This window comes from Puma concolor, chromosome B2, assembly GCF_028749965.1.
Source record: "Puma concolor isolate L17-30 chromosome B2, mPumCon1.1.hap2, whole genome shotgun sequence".
Classification (NCBI taxonomy): Eukaryota; Metazoa; Chordata; class Mammalia; order Carnivora; family Felidae; genus Puma; species Puma concolor.
The window spans coordinates 112,827,097-112,848,216 of NC_141671.1; the positions used below are offsets into that span (position 1 = coordinate 112,827,097).

The 21,120-nt window shown below is 36.1% G+C and overlaps 1 protein-coding gene and 1 long non-coding RNA gene across 31 annotated transcripts in view; one reads left to right on the forward strand and one right to left on the reverse strand.

Moving 5' to 3' along the window:
• The window catches only part of TRDN (triadin), a 400,175-nt gene that overhangs the window by 38,449 nt on the left and 340,606 nt on the right, over positions 1-21,120 (reverse strand). For 16 of the 28 annotated variants that reach the window (XM_086707737.1, XM_086707736.1, XM_086707734.1 and 13 more), the window contains 7 exons: positions 12,120-12,146; positions 11,600-11,629; positions 10,034-10,105; positions 6,281-6,310; positions 4,633-4,680; positions 2,758-2,805; positions 1,412-1,429 (listed from right to left, as the gene is read on the reverse strand). In XM_086707737.1, coding sequence (XP_086563863.1) covers positions 1,412-1,429; positions 2,758-2,805; positions 4,633-4,680; positions 6,281-6,310; positions 10,034-10,105; positions 11,600-11,629; positions 12,120-12,146 — 273 coding nt within the window. The remainder of the gene's footprint in view (positions 1-1,411; positions 1,430-2,757; positions 2,806-4,632; positions 4,681-6,280; positions 6,311-10,033; positions 10,106-11,599; positions 11,630-12,119; positions 12,147-21,120) is intronic. The other 12 variants (XM_086707747.1, XM_086707746.1, XM_086707738.1 and 9 more) reach the window with 8 other exon arrangements.
• Positions 1-21,120, forward strand: part of LOC147581186 (uncharacterized) — a 68,886-nt gene that overhangs the window by 434 nt on the left and 47,332 nt on the right. The window contains exon 1 of one of the 3 annotated variants that reach the window (XR_015251514.1): positions 16,747-16,939. The exons of the other annotated variants lie outside the window; for them this stretch is intronic. This is a non-coding gene — a long non-coding RNA (uncharacterized LOC147581186). Of the gene's footprint in view, positions 1-16,746; positions 16,940-21,120 lie in introns of those variants that run through there. 3 annotated transcript variants of the gene reach the window in all.

Genomic DNA, 21,120 nt, shown 5'->3' on the forward strand with positions numbered 1-21,120 from the left:
TGTAATTGGTATCTCTCTTAGTCCCATGAAAAATATTGGAAATAAAAAAAAATAGATCTCTCTCCTTCATCAAAAGTGGAATTTCAAATGAAGCCATTATGGGTAGGATACATTGAATGGAGTTGAGGATATTTGGATCATTGCCAAGTGTTAGTTCTTTCTAATCACCCTGGGTTAGTTCTCCTGAGCTGTTACTGATGTTTATCTGTCTTTTTCTTCACTCACTCCTGAATTTGGAGATTCTAAAAGTACTATTATGTTTCCCCAACGTCATGCACCAGCAGTGAAGTATGTGGGAAGATGCGGAACCTATGTTGTCATAAGACTAAACTGGATATTTGTGAATTAGAGATTGATAGCATTTAAGAATACACTTTCATGAACTTAATTTGCATAAATGTTAATATTAAATAAGCATGCAAAATAAAATAAAATTGAAAAGCTGATACTCAACTTCTTAAACTGTCATAATAAAGGCAACTACAAAAGTATAATGGATTACAGTAATAATAATCATAAAAATGCATATTCAAAACATATGCAACAGGTTCCAGGATGTGAATATGTTCTATTAGGCTACACATATTTGCATATTATCTCCTGAAACCACCCATATGGTCTCCTAATTGATCTCACCCAATTCATCTTTGGATGGGGTCAATCCTTTTTTTGATATAGGATCTGGAGCATATTTGAGCAACAGCCAATCATGCTTTCATTGAAGTTGTTTCATATACATGACATTCAAGGACCAAGATCAAAACTTGGAGACAATTTTGAACTTATTTACTATCTATGTGACAAGGAGCCTATTGCCCTTCTGAGCCTAATAGTCACCTATTAAACTCTCTGTCACTGTAATCTCTGTATCATTCCTGAGCAGTAAAATGAATGATCTTTTAAGTTCACACTCCTAAGAAAAGTTCATGATTTTAATAAACAAATGGTAATATGATTACAATCTCATGGATTTTGAAAAAGCAAAGTCTACCTACAATATAATTAATGCTACTTAAAACAAACAAATCAAAATCAATATGTGGTTCATAACACTGATAATTGTGTATCATTTTATTTTCCTTTGTTATTCACTGTGTGTGTTTGAAGGGTTGCCTGTTTACTCTAACTTCTTAGTGGTATTTTATAGCCTATAAGGAATCGCTCTTTTAGTATTAGTAATGGTGATACAACTTCCAGAGATTTCTTCTGGATAATTATAGCAAAGTATTAATTACTAGGGAAAGGCAAAGATGTTAAATCAAAGCTATTGCAAAACCTTATTTTGTCATCTATACAGGTAATTTAGACTTAGGCAACACCAACATTAACAATTAAAAAAAAAAACAAGCAAAGTGTTAAAATTAAAATAGCCAAGCATTAGTTTTCAGATTTCATTCTTTTCATCTCTTACTTGTTGGTTTGAGCTTGACTGTAAAGAGTGGAGAAAAGTAAATGGCATATTGATGAGTGCAAACCTTTGAAAAAATAACTTTTTAGCACCTGTGTTTATTTCTTCTTAGTTTTAAATTCTCTTCTTATATTAAGCTATTCCATTCTCTCTGAGCACTATCCTTTCACTGTCAGCAAATATATCAATTACACTGCTTTCTGAAAATTTATGACACACAGAATGTATGCAAAGTTTAAAGCAATCTCTATATTTGGCACACAAGTACATTGGGCTAGCTTCTTGATAATCTCTACATACCCATATAACTAAATGAAATACTCATGGGGCCACATTAACACCTTAGGGGGCACATTAGAGGAACATTAGCTGAAATTATGAGCTTTGACAATGGCTGTAATAGAGTACAAAGGACATATGAGGTCATGTGTAAATGGCCTCATAAGGTTTCTTTTTTTTCCTCATGTGTTAATAGTATATAATTATATAAATAATTAGTTCTTTCCTGAATTCTATTATATTTTCCACTGAGAAACTGTATTTAAACCCTGATTATCATGATTCTCTCAGTTAAAATGAAAAAATTACTTCACAGACTTTTTCCTTTGAAATGATTTTTTTTGTAAGAAATGGGACTCTATTAACTGTCAGTTGTCCAGGTGGGTAGAATTCCGATGTTGGAATTCAATGGAAAAGATTCAATGGTTTAGGATGTCAGGTGAGATGAAGACTCCATTTTATTCATCCCTCTAGGAAAGAACTTCAGAATGGGAGATGTGTGTATGTTCCTTTTTTTCTCCTCACAGGAAATACTGAGAGATGAACTATTTTAATATTATATGTTCTGGCGTGTCTGGGTGGTTCAGTCACTTAATCATCCAACTCTTGGTTTCAACTCAGGTCATGATTTCACAGTTTCATGCATTTGAGCCCGGTGTCAGGCTCTGTACTGCCAGTGTGGAGCCTGCTTGGGATCCTTTCTTTTTCCCTCTCTCTGCCCCTCCCCTGCTTGTGTGCTGTCTCTGTCTCTTTCAAAATAAATAAATAAACTTAAAAATAAGTTAAAATGAAATAAGATTAAACACCTAATAGTATATGATAATCAATGTATTACTTGGATTACTTTATGAGTTATATGCAAGCTTAGATCAAGCACACTTAAAAATTAAATTATATCTCTTTAGTTTTCCACTGTTAATTTATTGAGTATATATTTTAGTGATTTATAAGAATTCAAAATTTTAAAATTTATGGCACTGAAACTATACACTTCAGTGAAAATGTGTGTGTGTGTGTGTACCCATGTAACATAAAGCTGATACACAGAAGAAAAATATGAAATATCTTACCTGGTTTTTCTATTGTAGTAGCTTTTACCTGCTTGACAACTTTTTCTTCTGTGATAGGAAAAAATTTTAACACAAGTAGGAAATTTAAATACATTACTATAAAACAGTGACATAAGTCAACTTTGATATTTTGTATTCTCTTTGAAATAACACCAATACTGAGAAAAAGTTAGCTGTTTTTCCAAAAACACAGCAAGCTATATCTTCTATTCAAATTGGATGGAGCACAAAGAAAATGTGTGCAGCTGCAGACATCCTTTGCAGCTATCCTACCAAAAAAGTTTTCCTAATTGGAATCGTCCCCTAACCTGCCAATATACACCCTATGCCTTGCCTTCACTGTATTTCACTGTATTTATTTATGCAGGGGTTGTTTTGTTTTGTTTTGTTGTTTTTTTTTTAATAAAAAGCACATATACTTTTTTAATAATTGAACTGGAACAGGAAGAAGCATTTTTTAATTTCTCTAGTGCAAAATACCTCCCTGGGAACCCAGGATTAGCCTAGGGACCCAAGGGGTTTTTTTTTGTTTTTGTTTTGTGTGTGTGTGTGTGTGTGTGTGTGTGTGTGTGTGTGTGTTTTATCGTGCAAAGCTGGGGAAGGGCAAAGTGGTACATTTATGGGATGTCTTCTGTTCTCTATGTTTTTATAGACATAACCAAAGAAACTTGGATCGGTGTAGAGAGATTATTAAAATGATCCTATGTAAAATGAAACTTTTCAATAATTCAGCAGTGGGAATTAATCAATTAGAACGTTTCCCTGGGAAGCAGAATTTCGAATACGGATATTATCACTAAAATAAAAGAAAGGTGTGGCTGGAGGACAGTGTGCTTGCTGTATACTTGGAGACTAAACTCTCTCACTCTCTGTATTTCAGCTCAAAATGACTGACATTTGGGACAGTCAAGAAAATAGCAAGATTTTATCATTCATTAAATGAGGAGGTTCTAAGGTTATGATTATGTCAATATAGACGGTTATTCTTGGTTCCTCACACTACAGCTCTGCTTTTTCTACTCCTATAGCTTCTTTGTTGGTGTGTCATGTATTTTAAAGCATGAGCAAATGAAAGCAAATGGACTCAAACCCATTGTAAACAGTTTTCCTGAAGTAAAAATTTTAGAAGTATAAGGAAAATGTTTCCTAAGATATGCTTACAGAAAGTATGCTTTTACCTTATTAAAGATTCTGGCCTAACCACATTTACAACTTCGGGTAAACAATTCAGCCTGGAATGAAGGACAATAACTGAGGCTTGGGACTGCCTCAAAATTAAAGTCATATTTAATTAGCGTAAATGAAAACTTAAAAGTTTTTAGTCTTAAATAAAAAACAATTAATACATTTGTTTTGGTAAATTCTGTATCTCGCTTTCTGAGCAGAACACACTGACTTACCTCTACTTTCTCCAAAATGTAAGATCAGGGTTGAAAAAAAAGAAAGTGAGGCAAAGATGGAGGAAGGAAGGAGAGGAAACAGGGAGAAATGTTGATTTCCTTTTCTTGGGGGTTTTGAAATGTAAGATGTCATGTTTGAACGAGCCGTTCTGAATTGTACGTTTCCCAAGGACATCTTGTCCCATGCAGAACAGAAGTAAACCATGGAGCCCATTCACCTCAGTGCTGGAGGTGATGATCTTACTCAGCTAAGTATTTGATGAGAAGGGATAGACTGTGTAGTTACTGTTACACGTCAAGTCCTCAGTTCAAAAAATATGGTGGAGATGACTAAAATTGGAGATGTTCTAAAAGTTGGGTGACTTAAGACTTGAATCGTCCCTAAAAACTTTAGATTTGACATGAGACTCTTCATTCTGCTGAAACCAGAACATGGAGAGACAATTTTATACTATAGACACCACCTGCAAAATACCTGGTTTACCATGAGAAACAGTCTTTTCCGGTTTTGCTCTGTCTTGTTCTGAAAATAATAAAAATAAAATCTTTTCAGATGTTTAGAAGCTTTATAAATTAACATACGGTGATTTTTTTCTCTGTTCCATAGGCCAGTGATTTGTTTAGCAGAAAATAACAGACACATGTCGGAAATATGTCCACACAGAAAAAAACTGTTTCTAAGTTTTCATGTCATTTTAAGTGAAAAATTTAATCGTTTTGGTTGCATGAAAACAATATAACAAGAATTCTTATTTACATTTAAGTACTTATATTTTACAAAGGATAAGTTGTAACAAAGCATAAATACTAAAGCATAGATAGCAAACGCATATTACTGGAAATATTTAAAATTTTCTTGTCAAAATTCTATGTAAGCATTATAGATAAAATTAATACATGTCCTATGTATTTGAGTTTTTTTCAGATGAAGTTCTAAAGGAAACATTTATATATAAAAAACAGAATCAATTAAATTACCTGCAAAATTGTGTTATTTTCCAATAATAAATAAAAGTTTGAAATGGCATTGGGCCTAACTAGAAGTTTCCAATGGTTTCTGGCTTAAAAACAAAGGAAAATGCAAAATGTTTCCATCTGCTAACATTGAATTGCAGCAAAAAAAATACAGTCAAAAAAATAAATCATAAGACAGTACTTAGGCATTCATAAGCCTTGATACATTAACAATATATTATTTATAAGAGCAATTAGGATCAAGCTTCTGATCAGTTGCTAGGTATGTTTTGGTGAGAATTAAAAGGGTAATATAGTGTTGTATGTACATTTAAACTTGGATTCTTGAATTTGTTGACATTGAGGAAGCTTGCTATGCAATTTTTTATAGTGAAGAAATAGCTTCCATGGAGCCTGAGGGTTTTTTTTTTTAACTTGCCTCAGGTCAGTGGTTAGTTGGTACCAGAGCTAGGACTTAAACACTAAATAGCAATGTAAACTTGGAAAGGTCACTCTGGTTTTAGGTCAATGTTACCTCTTCATAAAATAATCATTAGTCTGGGACAATTTCTTAGTGGAAGCACCCAGAGTTTTGAGTTAATCCGACATGGGCAGAATCCTAGCTCCAACATTTATTAGCTGGAAAACCTTGGAAAAATAAATTATTTTCTGAGTGGAGTCTATTGAGCTGTTTCCACACACATTAAATATGAATAATAATTGTCATGTTCCATGTGTCTCACAGCATTATAATGAAAATAAAAGTCCTAAGCTGTTCCTTAGCTCCTAACAGGTGTTTAATAAATTCTTCTCATTTTTCTCTTCAAATCCCAGTAGTCTGTGATTTTGTCACTGCTATGTCATTGGAAATAAACCTACAAATTAAATATGATAATACTAGGGTTGAAGGACTCCCAGACATCTTTCCTGAAGCCTAGAGTATCTGCTGTGGTCCATTTAAAGCCATATTCTAGGTGTTTTTGCCTACAGAATATCCCCCTTCTCAGCTAATCCAGTGATATAAAACCATACTGAGCAACAGAGTAAGAAAAACAGTAAGGCTCTGGGACACCCTGTAAATCTCCATTGGTGGGTGGTAAGCCTCTTTTAGTTCTAAGATGAAGGCAATATCAGCTTTGTATCTATTTAAGAATACAAATATTTTTTACCTGGTTTTGTTTCCTTTTTTACTTGTGACTCTAAAGGGAAACAAAAAGGCAGAAATTTTAAAATCTGAAAAAATAAACTAGAGCACAAATTCATTTTTAGAAATTATTTTATTCTGTTTACCATTATTAAAAAGGCAGAATTTTACTAAAAATGATTTCAGTTTCCTGCTAGTTTGTTAGTGCTGGACTATTTTTTTAAGTTTATTTATTAAATTTGAGAGAGAGAGAGAGAGAGAGAAAGACAGAGAGTGAGTGTGTATGAACAGGAGAGGGGCAGAAAGAGAGGGAGAGAGAGAGAATCCCAAGCAGACTTCACATTGTCAGTGCAGAGCCTGACACAGGGCTTGACCCCACCGACCAGGGGATCATGACCTGAGCTGAAATCAAGAGTCAGATGCTTGGGGCGCCTGGGTGGCTCAGTTGGTTTAGTGTCCAACTTTGGTCAGGTCATGATCTCACCGCTCGTGGGTTTGAGCCTCACATCGGGCTCTGTGCTGACAGCTCAAAGCCTGGAGCCTGCTTTGGATTCTGTGTCTCCTTCTCTCTCTGCTCCTTCCCCCACTCGTGTTCTCTCTCTGTCTCTCAAAAACAAATAAATAAACATTAAAAAAAAAAGGTCAGATGCTTAGCAAACTGAGTAACCCAGGCACCCCAGAGCTGGACTATTAAACACACAGTAGTTAATATCATGCCATGTACTTATCTGTCATTAAGTTGCTGCTACTGCTGATTGATTTCAATTCGAAAAATCTGTTTTCTCAAGATGATTATTGTGGAGTATAGTTTCAATGTCAGTATAAGGTAAATGATTTGATGGCGGAATAGGAAGAGTATCTTTGAAATATATCTAATTAAGTTCTTATGTGATTTAGAAATTTAGACAAACAGAGTTATGGTTTGAATTGTACCCCACAAAAAGATATGTTGAAGTCCTAATCTGCCATATATCAGAATGTGACCTTATTTGGAAATAGAATTGTTGCAGATATGATTGGTTAAGTTAAGATGAGGTCATACTGGAATAAGGTGGGTCCTTAATCCAATCTGACAGGTGTCCTTATAAGGAGAGGATAAGAGACACCAAAGGAGACACAGGGAGAAGAAGGCTATGTAATGGTGGAGGCAGAGCTTAGAGTGATGGATCTATAAGCCAAGGAACCAGGACTGCTCACAACATCAAAAGCTAGAAGAAACAAGGAAAGATTCTCCTCTACATGTTTCAAAGGGAACATGGCTCTGCTGAAATCTCGACTTTGGACTTCAAGCCTCTAGATCTGTGAGAGAGTAAATTTTTGTTGTTTTAAGCTATCCAGTTTGTGATACTTTATTCCAGTTACCCAGGGAAACTAATAGATTTTGGTACCAGGAGATCAGGTGCTGCTGTCACAAATACATATAAATATGAAAGTGGTTTTGGAATTGGCTGATGAGAAGAGGCTGGAAGATTTTTAAGACACTTGATTAAAAAAAAAAAAAAAAAAAAAAGCCTAGATTGCCTCGAAAAGGATATTGGCAGAAATACCAACATTAGGGTCTATTCTGCTGAGGACTTAGAATTGGTAAGAGCTAGGAAGAAGCCTTCTGATAATTTAGAAAATATGTATATCATCATCAAATACATATATCAACAAAATTTTGCTAGAAATAGGAACGTTAAATGTGCTTCTGGTAAGGTCCCAGAAGGAAATGAGGAACATGCTATTGGATATACTTCAGGGGTGATCTTTGATATAAAATGGCAGACAGCTTGGCTGAATTGTGTTCCTCAGATAGAGTAAGTGAAACTGTGCCCCCTGGGGTTAATGAAGTTGAAACTAGGAGAAGGTTTAAAGTTTGTTTTTCAGAGAACGGTTTCCTTCTAGTTAGCTATTGTGTCTTTTCAGACTCCACTAACAAATACACTAGCTGTCTCCACAGAGGTCTGGACTCAAGGTCAACTTACATGATTCTCACCTATGAACAAACAAGGCTCTGAATTCCTTACCTGAGAAAACAAGCCTAAGACCCCATCCAGGTTAAAGCAGCTCTCAGAGCATGTCCATAGCCCCTTCTTCTTGTCCTAAGGTAACCTCCTGACGTCAGGGGTTGAATTTTGTCTTATTCTGGTGTTAAGTCCCCACCGCAGAGTGAACATAAGATGGATGTTACATATATGTTTGCCTGGACGTCAGTTCAAGGTTGAATGAAGCAACCTTTCCTTTCCAAAGAACATCTGTGTTGGCTTTCAAGCAGTGAGCAGCCAAACTAGGGTTTAAGTAACAGAGGTAGAATTTATAAGTGAAGAACATGGTTTAGCTGAAGAAATTTCCAATTAAAGTGTGGAAGGGGCAGCCCTATTTCTCCTTGCTGCACATAATAAAATGTGAGAGAGAAGATAAATTGAGGAGTGAATTGTTAATCAAAAAGAACCAGCACTTGATGATATGGAAAATTCTCAACCTATCGAGATAGTGTGCCCTGGATACAGAGCAAAGAGAGTGGCCAGACAAACCTGCAGGTCCAATCTACCCACCTTAGCAGAAGGTAGGAACAGAGATGTAGTTATGAGGAAAGATCTGCAGAGGACACTCTTTGTCCAGTGACATGGACCCTCATGAATTGAATGCAGAACTGGTCACGTTTGTGAGAATTCTATACAAGTAAAAACAATGCTGGCCTGGACAGGAATGGACACACAGAGAAAAACAACTCTAAGAGAAGAGCCATGGATTCAAAGACCTGGGCTGACGGGAACTCCTTGGGTAGAGAGGGCACGGCTGCCAGCTGGGGGGCTCTATAGAACGGCAGAGCTAGCACCCAAGCAGGCCTAGAGGACACAGTACTCAGTCAAAGAAGATATCAGATCCTGACATCTAATGGAATTTTTCCTGCTATGATTTGGATTTATTTGGGATGCATAACCCCTTCTTTTCCTTTTAGTTTTTTCCCTTTTGGAATGGGAATTTCTATCTTGGCCTGTTCCACTATTTTATTTTGGAAGCAGATAATTTGTCTTCTGTTTTCACAGATGGAGAGAAATTTTCTGCGAGAAGAATCATACCCTGGGTTTCACCCATAAATGCTTAAGATAATGAGATTTGGGACTTTGAATTGATGAATTTTGGACTTAGTTGTTGCTAAAATGGTTGTGGCTTTTACGGATGTTGGAATGAGGTGAATGTATTTTGCTACATCTGAAGGAGATGCATTTTGGGGGGGGGTAAGAAGATTGGCCTTTATGGGTTGAATTGTGCTCCCCCCAAAAGATAGGCTGAAGTCCTAACCCCCAGTACCTCATAATGTGACCTTACTTGGAAATAAGATCTTTACAGGTGTAATTAGTGAAGATGTAGTTCTATGGGAGTATGGTGGCTCCTTAATCTAATATGTCTGGTGTCCTTACAAGAAGAGGAGAAAAGACAGAGATAAAGACACAAAGGAAGAAGATGCCTATGGGATGACACAGGCTCAGATTAGAATAATGCAACTTCAAGCCAAGGAACACCAAGCATTGCTCACAAACACCAGAAGCCAGGAGAAGCAAGAAAAGGTCCTTCTGGGTTCAAGAGAAGCATGGCCCTGATTACACCTTGATTTCAGACCTCTACCTTCCAGAACTGTGAGAAAATAAATTTCTGCTGTACTAAGATACTTAGTTTGTGGGATTTTATTACAGCAGCCTATAACACTAATAGTTGGCAAACATGAACAAAAGTTTTAATTGTTTCGAGAATCAGATTGCTGTGTATTCTTTATAAAAAGTCTGCTGCTTACTGTAGCCCTCAGAAATGTTCATCGGACTTGGAAGAGCGAGGGGAGCTGTTTTTCTGGCAGGATGTCTGTGTCCTAGAATAAACAGCAAAAATAGGGGTTTTGTAATTGACTCAATTAGTCAATTGTTTCTTCTGTTGGTGGGAATGCAAACTAGTGCAGTCACTCTACAGTGTGGAGGTTCCTCAAAAAATTAAAAATAGGATTACCCTATGACCCAGCAATTGCACTAATAAGAATTTACCCAAAGGATACATGAGTGCTGATTCAAACCCCAATGTTTATAGCAGCACTATCAACAACAGCCAAATTATGGAAAGAACCCAAATGTCCACCAACTGATAAATGGATAAAGAAGATGAGCTCTCTCTGTCTCTCTGTCTCTCTCTCTATATATATATAGATATATAGATAGATCTAATATATATATATATATATATATATATATATATATATATATAATGGATATTGTATGGAATACTACTTGGCAATAAAAAAGAATGAAATCTTGCCATTTGCAACAATGTGGATGGAACTGGAGGGTATTATGGTAAGCAAAATAAGTCAGTCAGAGAAAGACAGATATCATATGATTTCACTCATATGTGGAATTTGAGAAACTTAACAGATGACCATAGGGGAAAGAAAGCAAAAATAAGATAAAAACAGAGAGGGAGGCAACCATAAGGGACTCTTAAATACAGAACAAACTGAAGTTTGATGAGGGTAAGGGGTTAGGAGGGTGAGGAAAATGGGTGATGGGCATTGAGGAGTGTACTTGTTGGGATGAGCACTGGGTGTTGTATGAATCATGAGAACCTACTCCTGAAGCCAAGACTACATTGTATGTTAGCTAACTTGAGAATAAATTTAATTACTTAATTAATTAATTTAATTTAATAATTAATTAATTAATTATTATTTATATAATTTATATATAATTTATAAATATATATTTATATATTTTTATATATTTATATAATATATATAAATTATAAAATTTATATATTTATTTATATAATAATTAATAATAATAAATAAAATTATTTATTAATTTAATTAATTAATTAAACCATATCAATTTCTCAGCACTTTCTCCATTATAAGTACAATCTTTTCTAGGAAGAGGTGGAATAGATAAATATGCTTTATGTTTGTCTTATTTTATTTTATTTTATTTTATTTTATTATTATTTTTTTAAACTTTTTTTTTTAACTTTTTTTTTTTAACGTTTATTTATTTTTGAGACAGAGAGAGACAGAGCATGAACGGGGGAGGGTCAGAGAGAGGGAGACACAGAATCTGAAACAGGCTCCAGGCTCTGAGCTGTCAGCACAGAGCCCGACGCGGGGCTCGAACTCACAGACTGCGAGATCATGACCTGAGCCAAAGTCGGCCGCTTAACTGACTGAGCCGCCCAGGCGCCCCTGTTTGTCTTATTTTAAAGAGTTAATGAAAGATAACATTTTTGTATAATATTTGCACTAGGACACATTAGCAAAGGAGTAATATGATATTCTTTATAAATATGGAATGCAAGTATGAGTCTATATATAAAATATACATACCTGGTTTCTCTTCTTTTTTTACTTGTGGCTCTAAAAATATAGAAGATTAATAATGATGATTATACAAAGATATTTATCCTGTACTTAGACATATATCTTTTACATATTATTCATTGTTTTTTAATCTGCCATATTAGTTTTCTTCTTTTTATGAATGCAGCAAATTGATACAAACAGACAAATAAAGTTTCCTTATTATCAATCACAGCATGAATTATTTTAAGACAGAATGAAAATGTGAACTGAGATTTTTATGAGAAGTTAACAAAAGGTATTGCTTTGTATCTTCAGTGAACAAAGGATGAGGGAAAATTTTAGCATAGCATATTCTCAGAAACACAGAGGATATTAAAAATACAAAGGATATTAGAAATACAAGGATATTAAGCACATTGTATACACAAAGTAGTTAAGCCTTTGATTTTAAGCCAAATACTCAACTATGACGTCAGAGGATGAGTAAAAGCATATGTTTAAGATTTGTTTCATTTATTTATTTTTTGGCATGCACATGACATACGTGGAGGCTTAGGCTTGACTTCTTTGCCTAGAAAAAGTTTAAAAATTATTAGAGAATGAGTCATTCAATTGTTATTGAATTGACCTCAAATGTGATAGAATATTACATATTTGAAAATCTAAATAAAACTACATACTCCAACTATTGTTCTTTTTTAAAATTCTACAGGATATGTAATTTACTATCCACACAAAATCACTAATTGAAAAAATTATTTTTAAGTAATGAAACTTTAATTTCATTGCACCATTAAAAAATAATTTGCTCACAAATTTTGTTATCAGTGTTAACTTTTTAGTCTAATATTAAGATAGAGCACATAATTTTATTTTGAGAAATTACTTTTATTTAACCCTTTATTGTTGAAAATAAAAAAAATTAGACTTATTGTTTTCATTTCCATTAATACTATTAATGTTATCTGTCCTAGTATAATACATTAAAAATGACTGCTACTGAATTTGGAACTCCAAATGACTAAAAATACATTATAGGCTTTTATTGCATATTGGATCCCTAGTGTAAGGATTGACAAGTTTTCTATGAAAGATCAGGTAGTATATATTTTTGGCTTTGGGCCATATGATCTCTGCACAACTCTACAGTTCTGCTCTTGTAACACAGAAATAGACATAAATAATATGGGAATGAATAGGCATGGCTGTATTCCAATAAAACTTTATTTACAGAAAAGACTGGTAATCAATCTATAGACCATTGTCAACCTCTGCCTTATCCATAGTCAGTTTCAATTTTCTTTATTTTTTATCTCAACAAAGATTTTGACAGTAAATAACACCTACCGTAAAACACCTTCCCTTACAAATGTCATCCAGTACCTTTCCATCATTGTTCAACTCAGCTTCCTAGGAATGTCACCTTTGTTATGCTTTTTACACTTCCTGACTCCCATTTAACCATAAATTCACTAAAATCTAGCTTTTATTCCCACCATTTTGTTTATCAGGTCTCTCCGGTCACCAATCCCCCCCTTCTTGCCAGTACCAATGGATATAATTAACTATATTGATCACTTTTTCCTTTTTAAATTCCTGTTCACTTGATTTCTGATTCGTCCACTTAAAATTACAGAAAACAGACAAAATACACAAAACACTGGCTTTACAGATATTGAACATAGAAAACAAAGGACTGATTTTTAAGTGATAGGAAACAAATGAGGTGTGTCCTATGATTGACTCAGCTTAATGACTTAAGTGAATTATAAGGTCTTAATGCAGAATGGAGCTGAATTGAGGAGATGGAGCTGGGAGTCTGGAAAGACCAAGACAGCTAGAGATCACAGGTCAGAATCACATAAAGTAGAGGACTGCAGAGAGAATAAGAAAGAGAGAGAAAAAGAGATAAAGCAAGTTCTAGGGATTTGTGGAAGGCCCTCTTAAATCTTCAGATGAGTGCGAGCCAGCATAAGCACACGAGTAACGTACCTGAGACCAGGGCAAGAAACAATGGAAACAATACCATAGTTCTCTATAGTAAGCATTAAAGTTGGATAGTGTCAGTCTTCCAAGTTTGATATTGTACTTCAGTATTGTGTTGGCTATTGTGAGTCTTATTCCATTCCATATAAATTTTAGAGCCAGTTTGTTAACATTCACAAAATAACTTGCTAGGATTTTGATTGAAATTTCACTATTTTATAGATCAAGTTGGAAGCAACTGACATCTTAACAGTATTGAATCTTCTACTTCCCAAGCATGCAATATCTCACCATTTATGCAGAGAGTTTGATTTTTTAAATTTTTTTCCATCAGAGTTTTGTTTCCTTCAATTTTTATTTGGCTAACTTCTACACAGAGCTCAGCTCAGCTATCTTTTCTTTTTTTTTTCTTTTTTTTTTAAATTTTTTTTTTTCCAACGTTTATTTATTTTTGGGACAGAGAGAGACAGAGCGTGAACGGGGGAGGGGCAGAGAGAGAGGGAGACACAGAATCGGAAACAGGCTCCAGGCTCTGAGCCATCAGCCCAGAGCCTGATGCGGGGCTCGAACTCACGGACCGCGAGATCGTGACCTGGCTGAAGTCGGACGCTTAACCAACTGCGCCACCCAGGCGCCCCTCAGCTATCTTTTCTTCAGAAAACCTTATCTGAGGTTGTTGGACTGTGTTCCCCTTTTATGCACTAATACTATCTTTTAGATCTTTGATCATGTTAATCACAATCTACTGTAAATATTAACTTGAAAAAATACTTCCCTTCTAGACTGAGGTATTTGAAAACAGAGATCATGTTTTTCCATCATTGGATCCAGGGAACTGGTGCAATACCTAATATATAGTTACATGGTAGGCACTCCCTTATTATTTGTTCATTTGGTAAATAAAGGAAACAATGAGAATAGGAGAAGGTAAATAAAGGGAGAAGTGAGTCAAGAAAACTGAAGGTAAGAAAATATATGAATTCAGGAATTACGTTAGCACACAAAATTTGTGTTCAAGTTACTACCTATTTTCTGGCTTTTGGCATGACAATCCACTTCTCAGCTTTCTAGTACTCAGGCAAAGATCAAAAATGTAATCAATGATAAAATTTACAATGTTTTAAAGTATCAACAAATAGTTTCTAAAAGAATTCCTGGTATAACTATTCTTGGTATGGTTACCTGAGATAAATTTATTTCATGTGTTCTCAGGGGGGAAAAAAACTCTAATATAGTCTAATGTAGTAAACAACATTAAAGAAAAAACAAACCTACCCTAAATATGTAATAATTTTCAGAGAGTTCCACCCTCTGAACCATGAACTAAGCAGAGTTCAATAAGAGAAATGTTGCTTTGGCTCAAGCCCAACCAGTGTGGCTCAGGTATACAGCTATGTACTCTGCCTAAATTTAAGGATAAAAGCAAAGTTACCAAGACTATACATAGTGACATTTGGAGTATTGAACGGTCATGTTCCTTTTTGAGAATCTAATAAACCTATTGACATAATTCTAGGAAACATGCATGAATACAATTAAAAACACAAAAACGCAAGCACACACAAATTGTACGCAAATATAAGGTTGTTCAATTATGCACTTGGAGCCATGCCAAATTAAGAAATCTTTACTTAAAAGTTCTACTCATTCCTACAATCAGGTTGTGATGAACACTGAGCAACTATTTATTTCCACAAAGCATTTAATTATGAAATCTGGATTTTAGAGTTGGTTTTTACATGTCCTCTCCCATATATATTTATTTCCAAGTCAATTTCAATTGTAGCTCATAACATCTAATTATTCTGCTGTTCTCTTTCCATCATGCCTTATGGATTTCATTGTGTTCCCTCAATGGGGCACCTGGGTGGCTCAGTCAGTTGAGTGTCCTACTTCAGCCTAGGTCATGATCTTGCCATTTCTCAGTTCAAGCCCCACATCAGGCTCTGTGCTGACAGCTCAGAGCCTGGAGCCTGCTTTGGCAGGCTGTGTCTCCCCTTCTCTCTCTCCCCCTCCCCTACTTGTGCTGTCTCTCTCAAAAACAAAAAATATTCAAAAAAATTTTTAAAAAGTTAAGTTGAAGTCCTAAGGCTCAGTATCTTGTGAATGTGACATTATTTGGAAATAGGGTTTTTGCGGGTATAATTAAGATAAGGTCATTAGGTACGGTGTATCCTAATCTGACTGGTGCCCTTACAATAGGAGTAGAGATACAGAAATTGACTTACATAGAGAGAGAAGATAATGTGAAGACACACAAGGAGAATACCTCTGTGGTGACAGAGGCAAAGATTTGAATGATGTTTTTGCAAGCCAAGGAACAACAAGTTCTGCTGGCAATTCCAGAAGCTAAGGGAAAGGTATGGAACAGATTCTCCTCCAAACCTTCAAAAAGCGCATGGCTCTGCCTGTGCTTGATTTTGGGCTTCTCTCTCTAGAATAATTTTTTGTTATTTCAAGCCACCCAGTTTGTGGTGCTTGTTACCACAGCCCTAGGCAACAAGTACACTATGCCAGTACTTTAGTCTAGTCCACTACTGCTTCTCTTCATAATTACCAAGAACGTCCAAACTGGTTATGAAAACATAGGCTTTCTCCCCTCACTCGATTTTCTAGAATGTACGTGTGGTCATTTGACATATCACATCTCAGTCTAAAGCATGTACCATCTTTGTGAACTCCAACTGCCTCTGCCTGGTCAGTGGGATTAGTGATGAATCTAATTGCTACATATCGCATTACCCTTTTCTCTCTCTTCACCATTTTGCACTCTCTCAAGGCATACTGAAGGAATGTATTTCTAAACACCAAATTAAGGTGTCTTTTGTCTCTGGGCTTTTTTATATGTTGATCTCTCTATCTAGAACATCCTTCCTTCTTTTTAGTTTGGCTAAATCTCATCTATTATTCAGATATTATCCAAAAAAAATAAGCTGCTCTAGATAGCTTTCCCTTAATCCCTCAGACTGAGTTGGGTTGGGTGTACCTTTCATATTCCAATAGTATTCTCTCTCTGTCTCTCTCTCTCTCTCTCTCTCTCTCTCTATATATATATATATATATATATATATATACTGTATCAATGTCTGTTTACTTTATTATCTCCTCTAATATCCTATAACTTCCATATACACAAGGATTGTAGTGCTTCCAAAGCTTAGCATGGTTCCTGATATATTGGAATTTATCAATAAATGTATGTTGACTAAATTAAATGAATACCTACTATTCTATACCAGCAGTTGAGTGCAACTTGGGACTGGAAGCTTCTCACCAGAAGCCTGCTGGGGTACATGCCTCACTATAAGGCTGTGAGACCATTGCTGCTGCCAGGTTAGAGGCTGATCTAAGGAAGGACCATTATTCTACCCCAAATGGGTAAGTTAGCTAAAGGAACAAAGTTATCCCTAGCAATGGTACCTTGAACTTGAAAAAAAAGTAAATGAATATAACCAAATGCTCAGCTCATAAAGTCCTAATGAATAGAATTGCTAACTTTAAGTCACACCTCATTTGACATTCTCTTCAAGATTAACTTGTTACTTTTAAATGATTGAGGCAATTGCAGTAAAAGCTATTTACTGTAAGCCTGTTAAATATTGCATGGGATTTGAATAATAAATCTTAAGTCATTCCTGCAACAACTAGGTAGCAGTCTCAATTGCTCCTGATATCCACCTCTAGTTCATGACCCTAGAACTGTGTCATCTTCAGTAGTCACATATGTTTTCTATGTTTTCTACAATGAGGAACATACATGCCTTGCTCAACTGGTATCAATTCTTTAAGATACAGGGAAAAAACCCACAAATAACCAAACGAAGAAACACAAATAACAAAAACAAAGGAAAGAGACTAATACACATCCCTGTGTTATGTGACTGGTTATTGTACTCTCTGATATATCTAATTATTATTTTATATGTTAATAAATTATTTCTGATGCAGTAAAATTATTACCTAATATACCAATAAATTACTTGTACAGATTTTTGACTCTCAAAGAAATATTAAATTTCAGGTTTTATGTATGTATCAATAGCCAAAGGTCTGCATTGAACATAGATCTATATAGGTTAGTGTAATAACAATTCTGGCCCAGGAATTGTTTACATGAGTGATATCAATAAAGGCTTTTAAGTAATCTGCTTCATAACAAATTCTCTCAAAATTTATTAATTGTTTAACATTGATCAATAATGGAATAATTTCATTTAATGATCTTTCTTTTTAAAAAATTTTTAATGTTTATTTTTGAGAGACAGAGACAAAACATGAGTAGGAGAGGAGCAGAGAGAGAGAGGGAGACACAGAATCTGAAGCAGACTCGCTCTGAGTTGTCAGCACAGAGCCTGACATGGGGCTCGACCTTACCAACCGTGAGATCATGACCTGAGCTGAAGTCAGGTGCATAACTGATTGAGCCACCCAGGCACCCCTCATTTAATGATCTTTCTGATTCACGTGTCCACAAATAGCTTTAACATATCTTAAATATATGTCTAATTACTATCTTAATTCATTAATGAAGTAGCTTTATCCATGCACTGTATTTATCTTAAACTCTCCAACCACCTCTACAATATGATAGATACACTCCCAAGCCAGTCAAGAGTGTCCTAAAGCCTACTTATTATGGGGTCACTTAAACTTTAAATTTTATTTTTTTAAGTTTATTTATTTTGAGAGAGAGAGAGCACACGTGCACACGTGCACACACACACACACACACACACACACACACACACACTCACAAGTGAGGGAGGAGCAGAGAAAGGGAGGGAGTGAATCCCAAGCAGCCTCCAGACTGTCAGTGTGGAGCCTGAGGCAGGGCTTGATCTCATGAATCGTATCCTGAGATCATGACCTCAGCCAAAATCAAGACTCATACACTTAACAAACTCAGCCACCCAGGCGCCCCTAGACTTTAAATTTAAAAGTAAGAAAAGTAAAAATCAGAAGCAGAAGTAGGAAACTGAACTTTCATGAATTTACTCAAAAAATCATAATTTGATGAATGCCACAGAAATTGCCTTATAACTGGATCTAATGAGCAAATTAGTTCCCTCAATATGGATTTATTATACTTTAATTTAGTCAGGACAATTCAGATGAATATCATAACATTTGAATTTTGTAAAATGGTTAGATGTAACACTATTTTAGACACATAATACGTGTGAAAATCTTGGAAATTTTTTACTTAGATGATGTAATAGAGAGTATCATTAAATAAGACCATTAAATTTCAATACAAGATAAGAGTTTGGATATAAGAGCAGAAGGACCTTATAAGTTTTACACCCTATAATGAGCGAACTTTAAAACTGGATAAATCTTGTAAATCATCTCAAATACTTTCTTGTTTTCCAAAATAAACACACCTGGCTTCACAAACCATCCAGGCTATATGTGTGTTATGTTTCTATACATTTTTCCTCTGAGATATCCTTGTCAATCTAGGTCCTAGAGCAGTAGTTCCCAAACTGGGGTTCCTGGAGCAGGCTTTCTCAGGTGAATTTAGTGACCACTTAGGTGTGGGAACTATTGTCCTAGAGGGATAAAATCAAGATTTGCCAAGATAGAGTACCTATGAGACAATGTTTTAATGACTTGTTAATAATCAGTGGATACAAAGCACAGAGAGAGTAGGCTAAGAAGTCTTGACAATGAAATCTCACCACTAAAATCTAAATATTTTTACCAGCTTTTTTGAGATATAATTGACATATTACATATGTAAGTTTAAGGTGTACAATTTGATGGTTTCGTACACATATGTAGTGTGAAACAATTATCATAATAAGTTTAGCTAATACATCCATCACCTCACATATTTATTACTTTTTTGTGTGTGTGATGATAACATTTGAGATTGGCTGTCTTAGCAACTATGGTATAAGTGGGGTGACCTATTCGCTTCAGGAACCTGAATGTCCAAATTTCTCCCCAGATTTGGGATGTTTTCAGCCGTTATTTCTTTTTTTACAATTTTTTTTAAGTTTACTTATTTATTTTTGAGAGAGAGACAGACAGAGTGAAAGGGGGAGGGGCAGAGAGAGAGAGAGAGAGAAAGAATCTCAAGCAGGCTCTGCACTGTCAGCACGGAGCCTGATGTGGGGCTTGAATTCACAAACCATGAGATCATGACCTAAGTCGAAACAAAGAGTTGGGTGCTTAACTGACTGAGCCACCCAGGCACTCCATCCATTATTTCTTTAAATAAACTTTTGTCCCTTCTTGCTATCATCTCCTTCTGAGACTCCAATAATGCTTAGGTTGTTTCTTTTAATAGTATTCCGTAATTCACAGGGCTTTCTTCACTGTTTTTCATTCTCCTTTCTTTTTCCTCATTTGACTGGATGATTGTAAGTGACCTGTTTTTTTCATTCACTAATTCCTTATTCTGTTTGGTCCAGTCTGTTATTGAAGCTCTGTATTGGATGCTCCAGTTTAGTCAGTGTATTCTTCTACTATGAGATCTCTGTTTTGTTGTTTTTCATGGTTTCTATTTCTTTCTCAAACTTCTCGTTTTATTCATGTATTGTTTTCCCAATAATTTCTTGTAGTTCACTGAATTTCTTTAAGAGGATTATTCTGAAATCTTTGTCAGTTAATTCATAGATCTCCATAACCTTAGGGTCAGTTATGGAAGCTTTATTAGTTTCCTTTAGTGGTGTCATGTTTCCCTGATTATTTGTGATCCTTGTGTCTCTATGTTGATATGTGCATATTTGAGCAAGTAAATGCTCCTTCCAGTCTTTACAGACTGACTTTGGCAGGCAAAGCTTCACACTAGTCAGCTCATCCAGAGATTCAGGGTGTGCCACCTCATGGTGACCTTGGGCAGGCAGATCTGGTGCCTGGATCAGCAGGTGGGCAGGCCTTGTGTTTGGGTCCATGGGGAATAGCCTAGTGCCTGGATCTGCAGGGGCTGATATGCCAAGGGCCACAGGGAAGGGCCTGGCATCTGGGTCTTGGGGACTGGCCCAGTGCTGGGACAGTTTGGGAGTCTGTTTTCACAGAAGCCAGCCTAGAGGCTGGGGCCATGTGGGCTGGCCTGGTCCTGGGGCAGGACAGGAGCCTAGGTTGTGGGAGCCAGTCTAAAACCTGGGATCTTAGAAGGCCACAAAAGATGACCTGGTCCTGGGGCAGGGCAAGGGGTTGGGTCCATAGAAGCCCAGTTGGGGCTTGGGTCTACTGGAGATTATGTGGCTTGGGATCAGCCCGGGAATCTTGGTCAATGGAAACTTGCTTAGACCTTGAGGCTACGAGTGCCAGGTTGGTCCTGGGGCAGGCTGGGATCATGGGGTCTGTGGGAGTTGGCTGGTGGTGGGATGGGCCAGCAGCAAGTTCACGAGAACTTACTGGGAATCTTGTACCATGCTTGCTGCCCTCAGGCTGTGGGAACTGGTCAATGCCAGGGTAGGCTGGGAGCCTAGTACCATGGGAGCCATTTTGGCCCTTGAGAGTCAGCCTGGTGCTGGCAAAGGCCAACTGGGGTCTGCAGTGAAGTTGGGTGCTCTCTTCACTCTCCTTCTCCTACAGAGAGGGTGTCT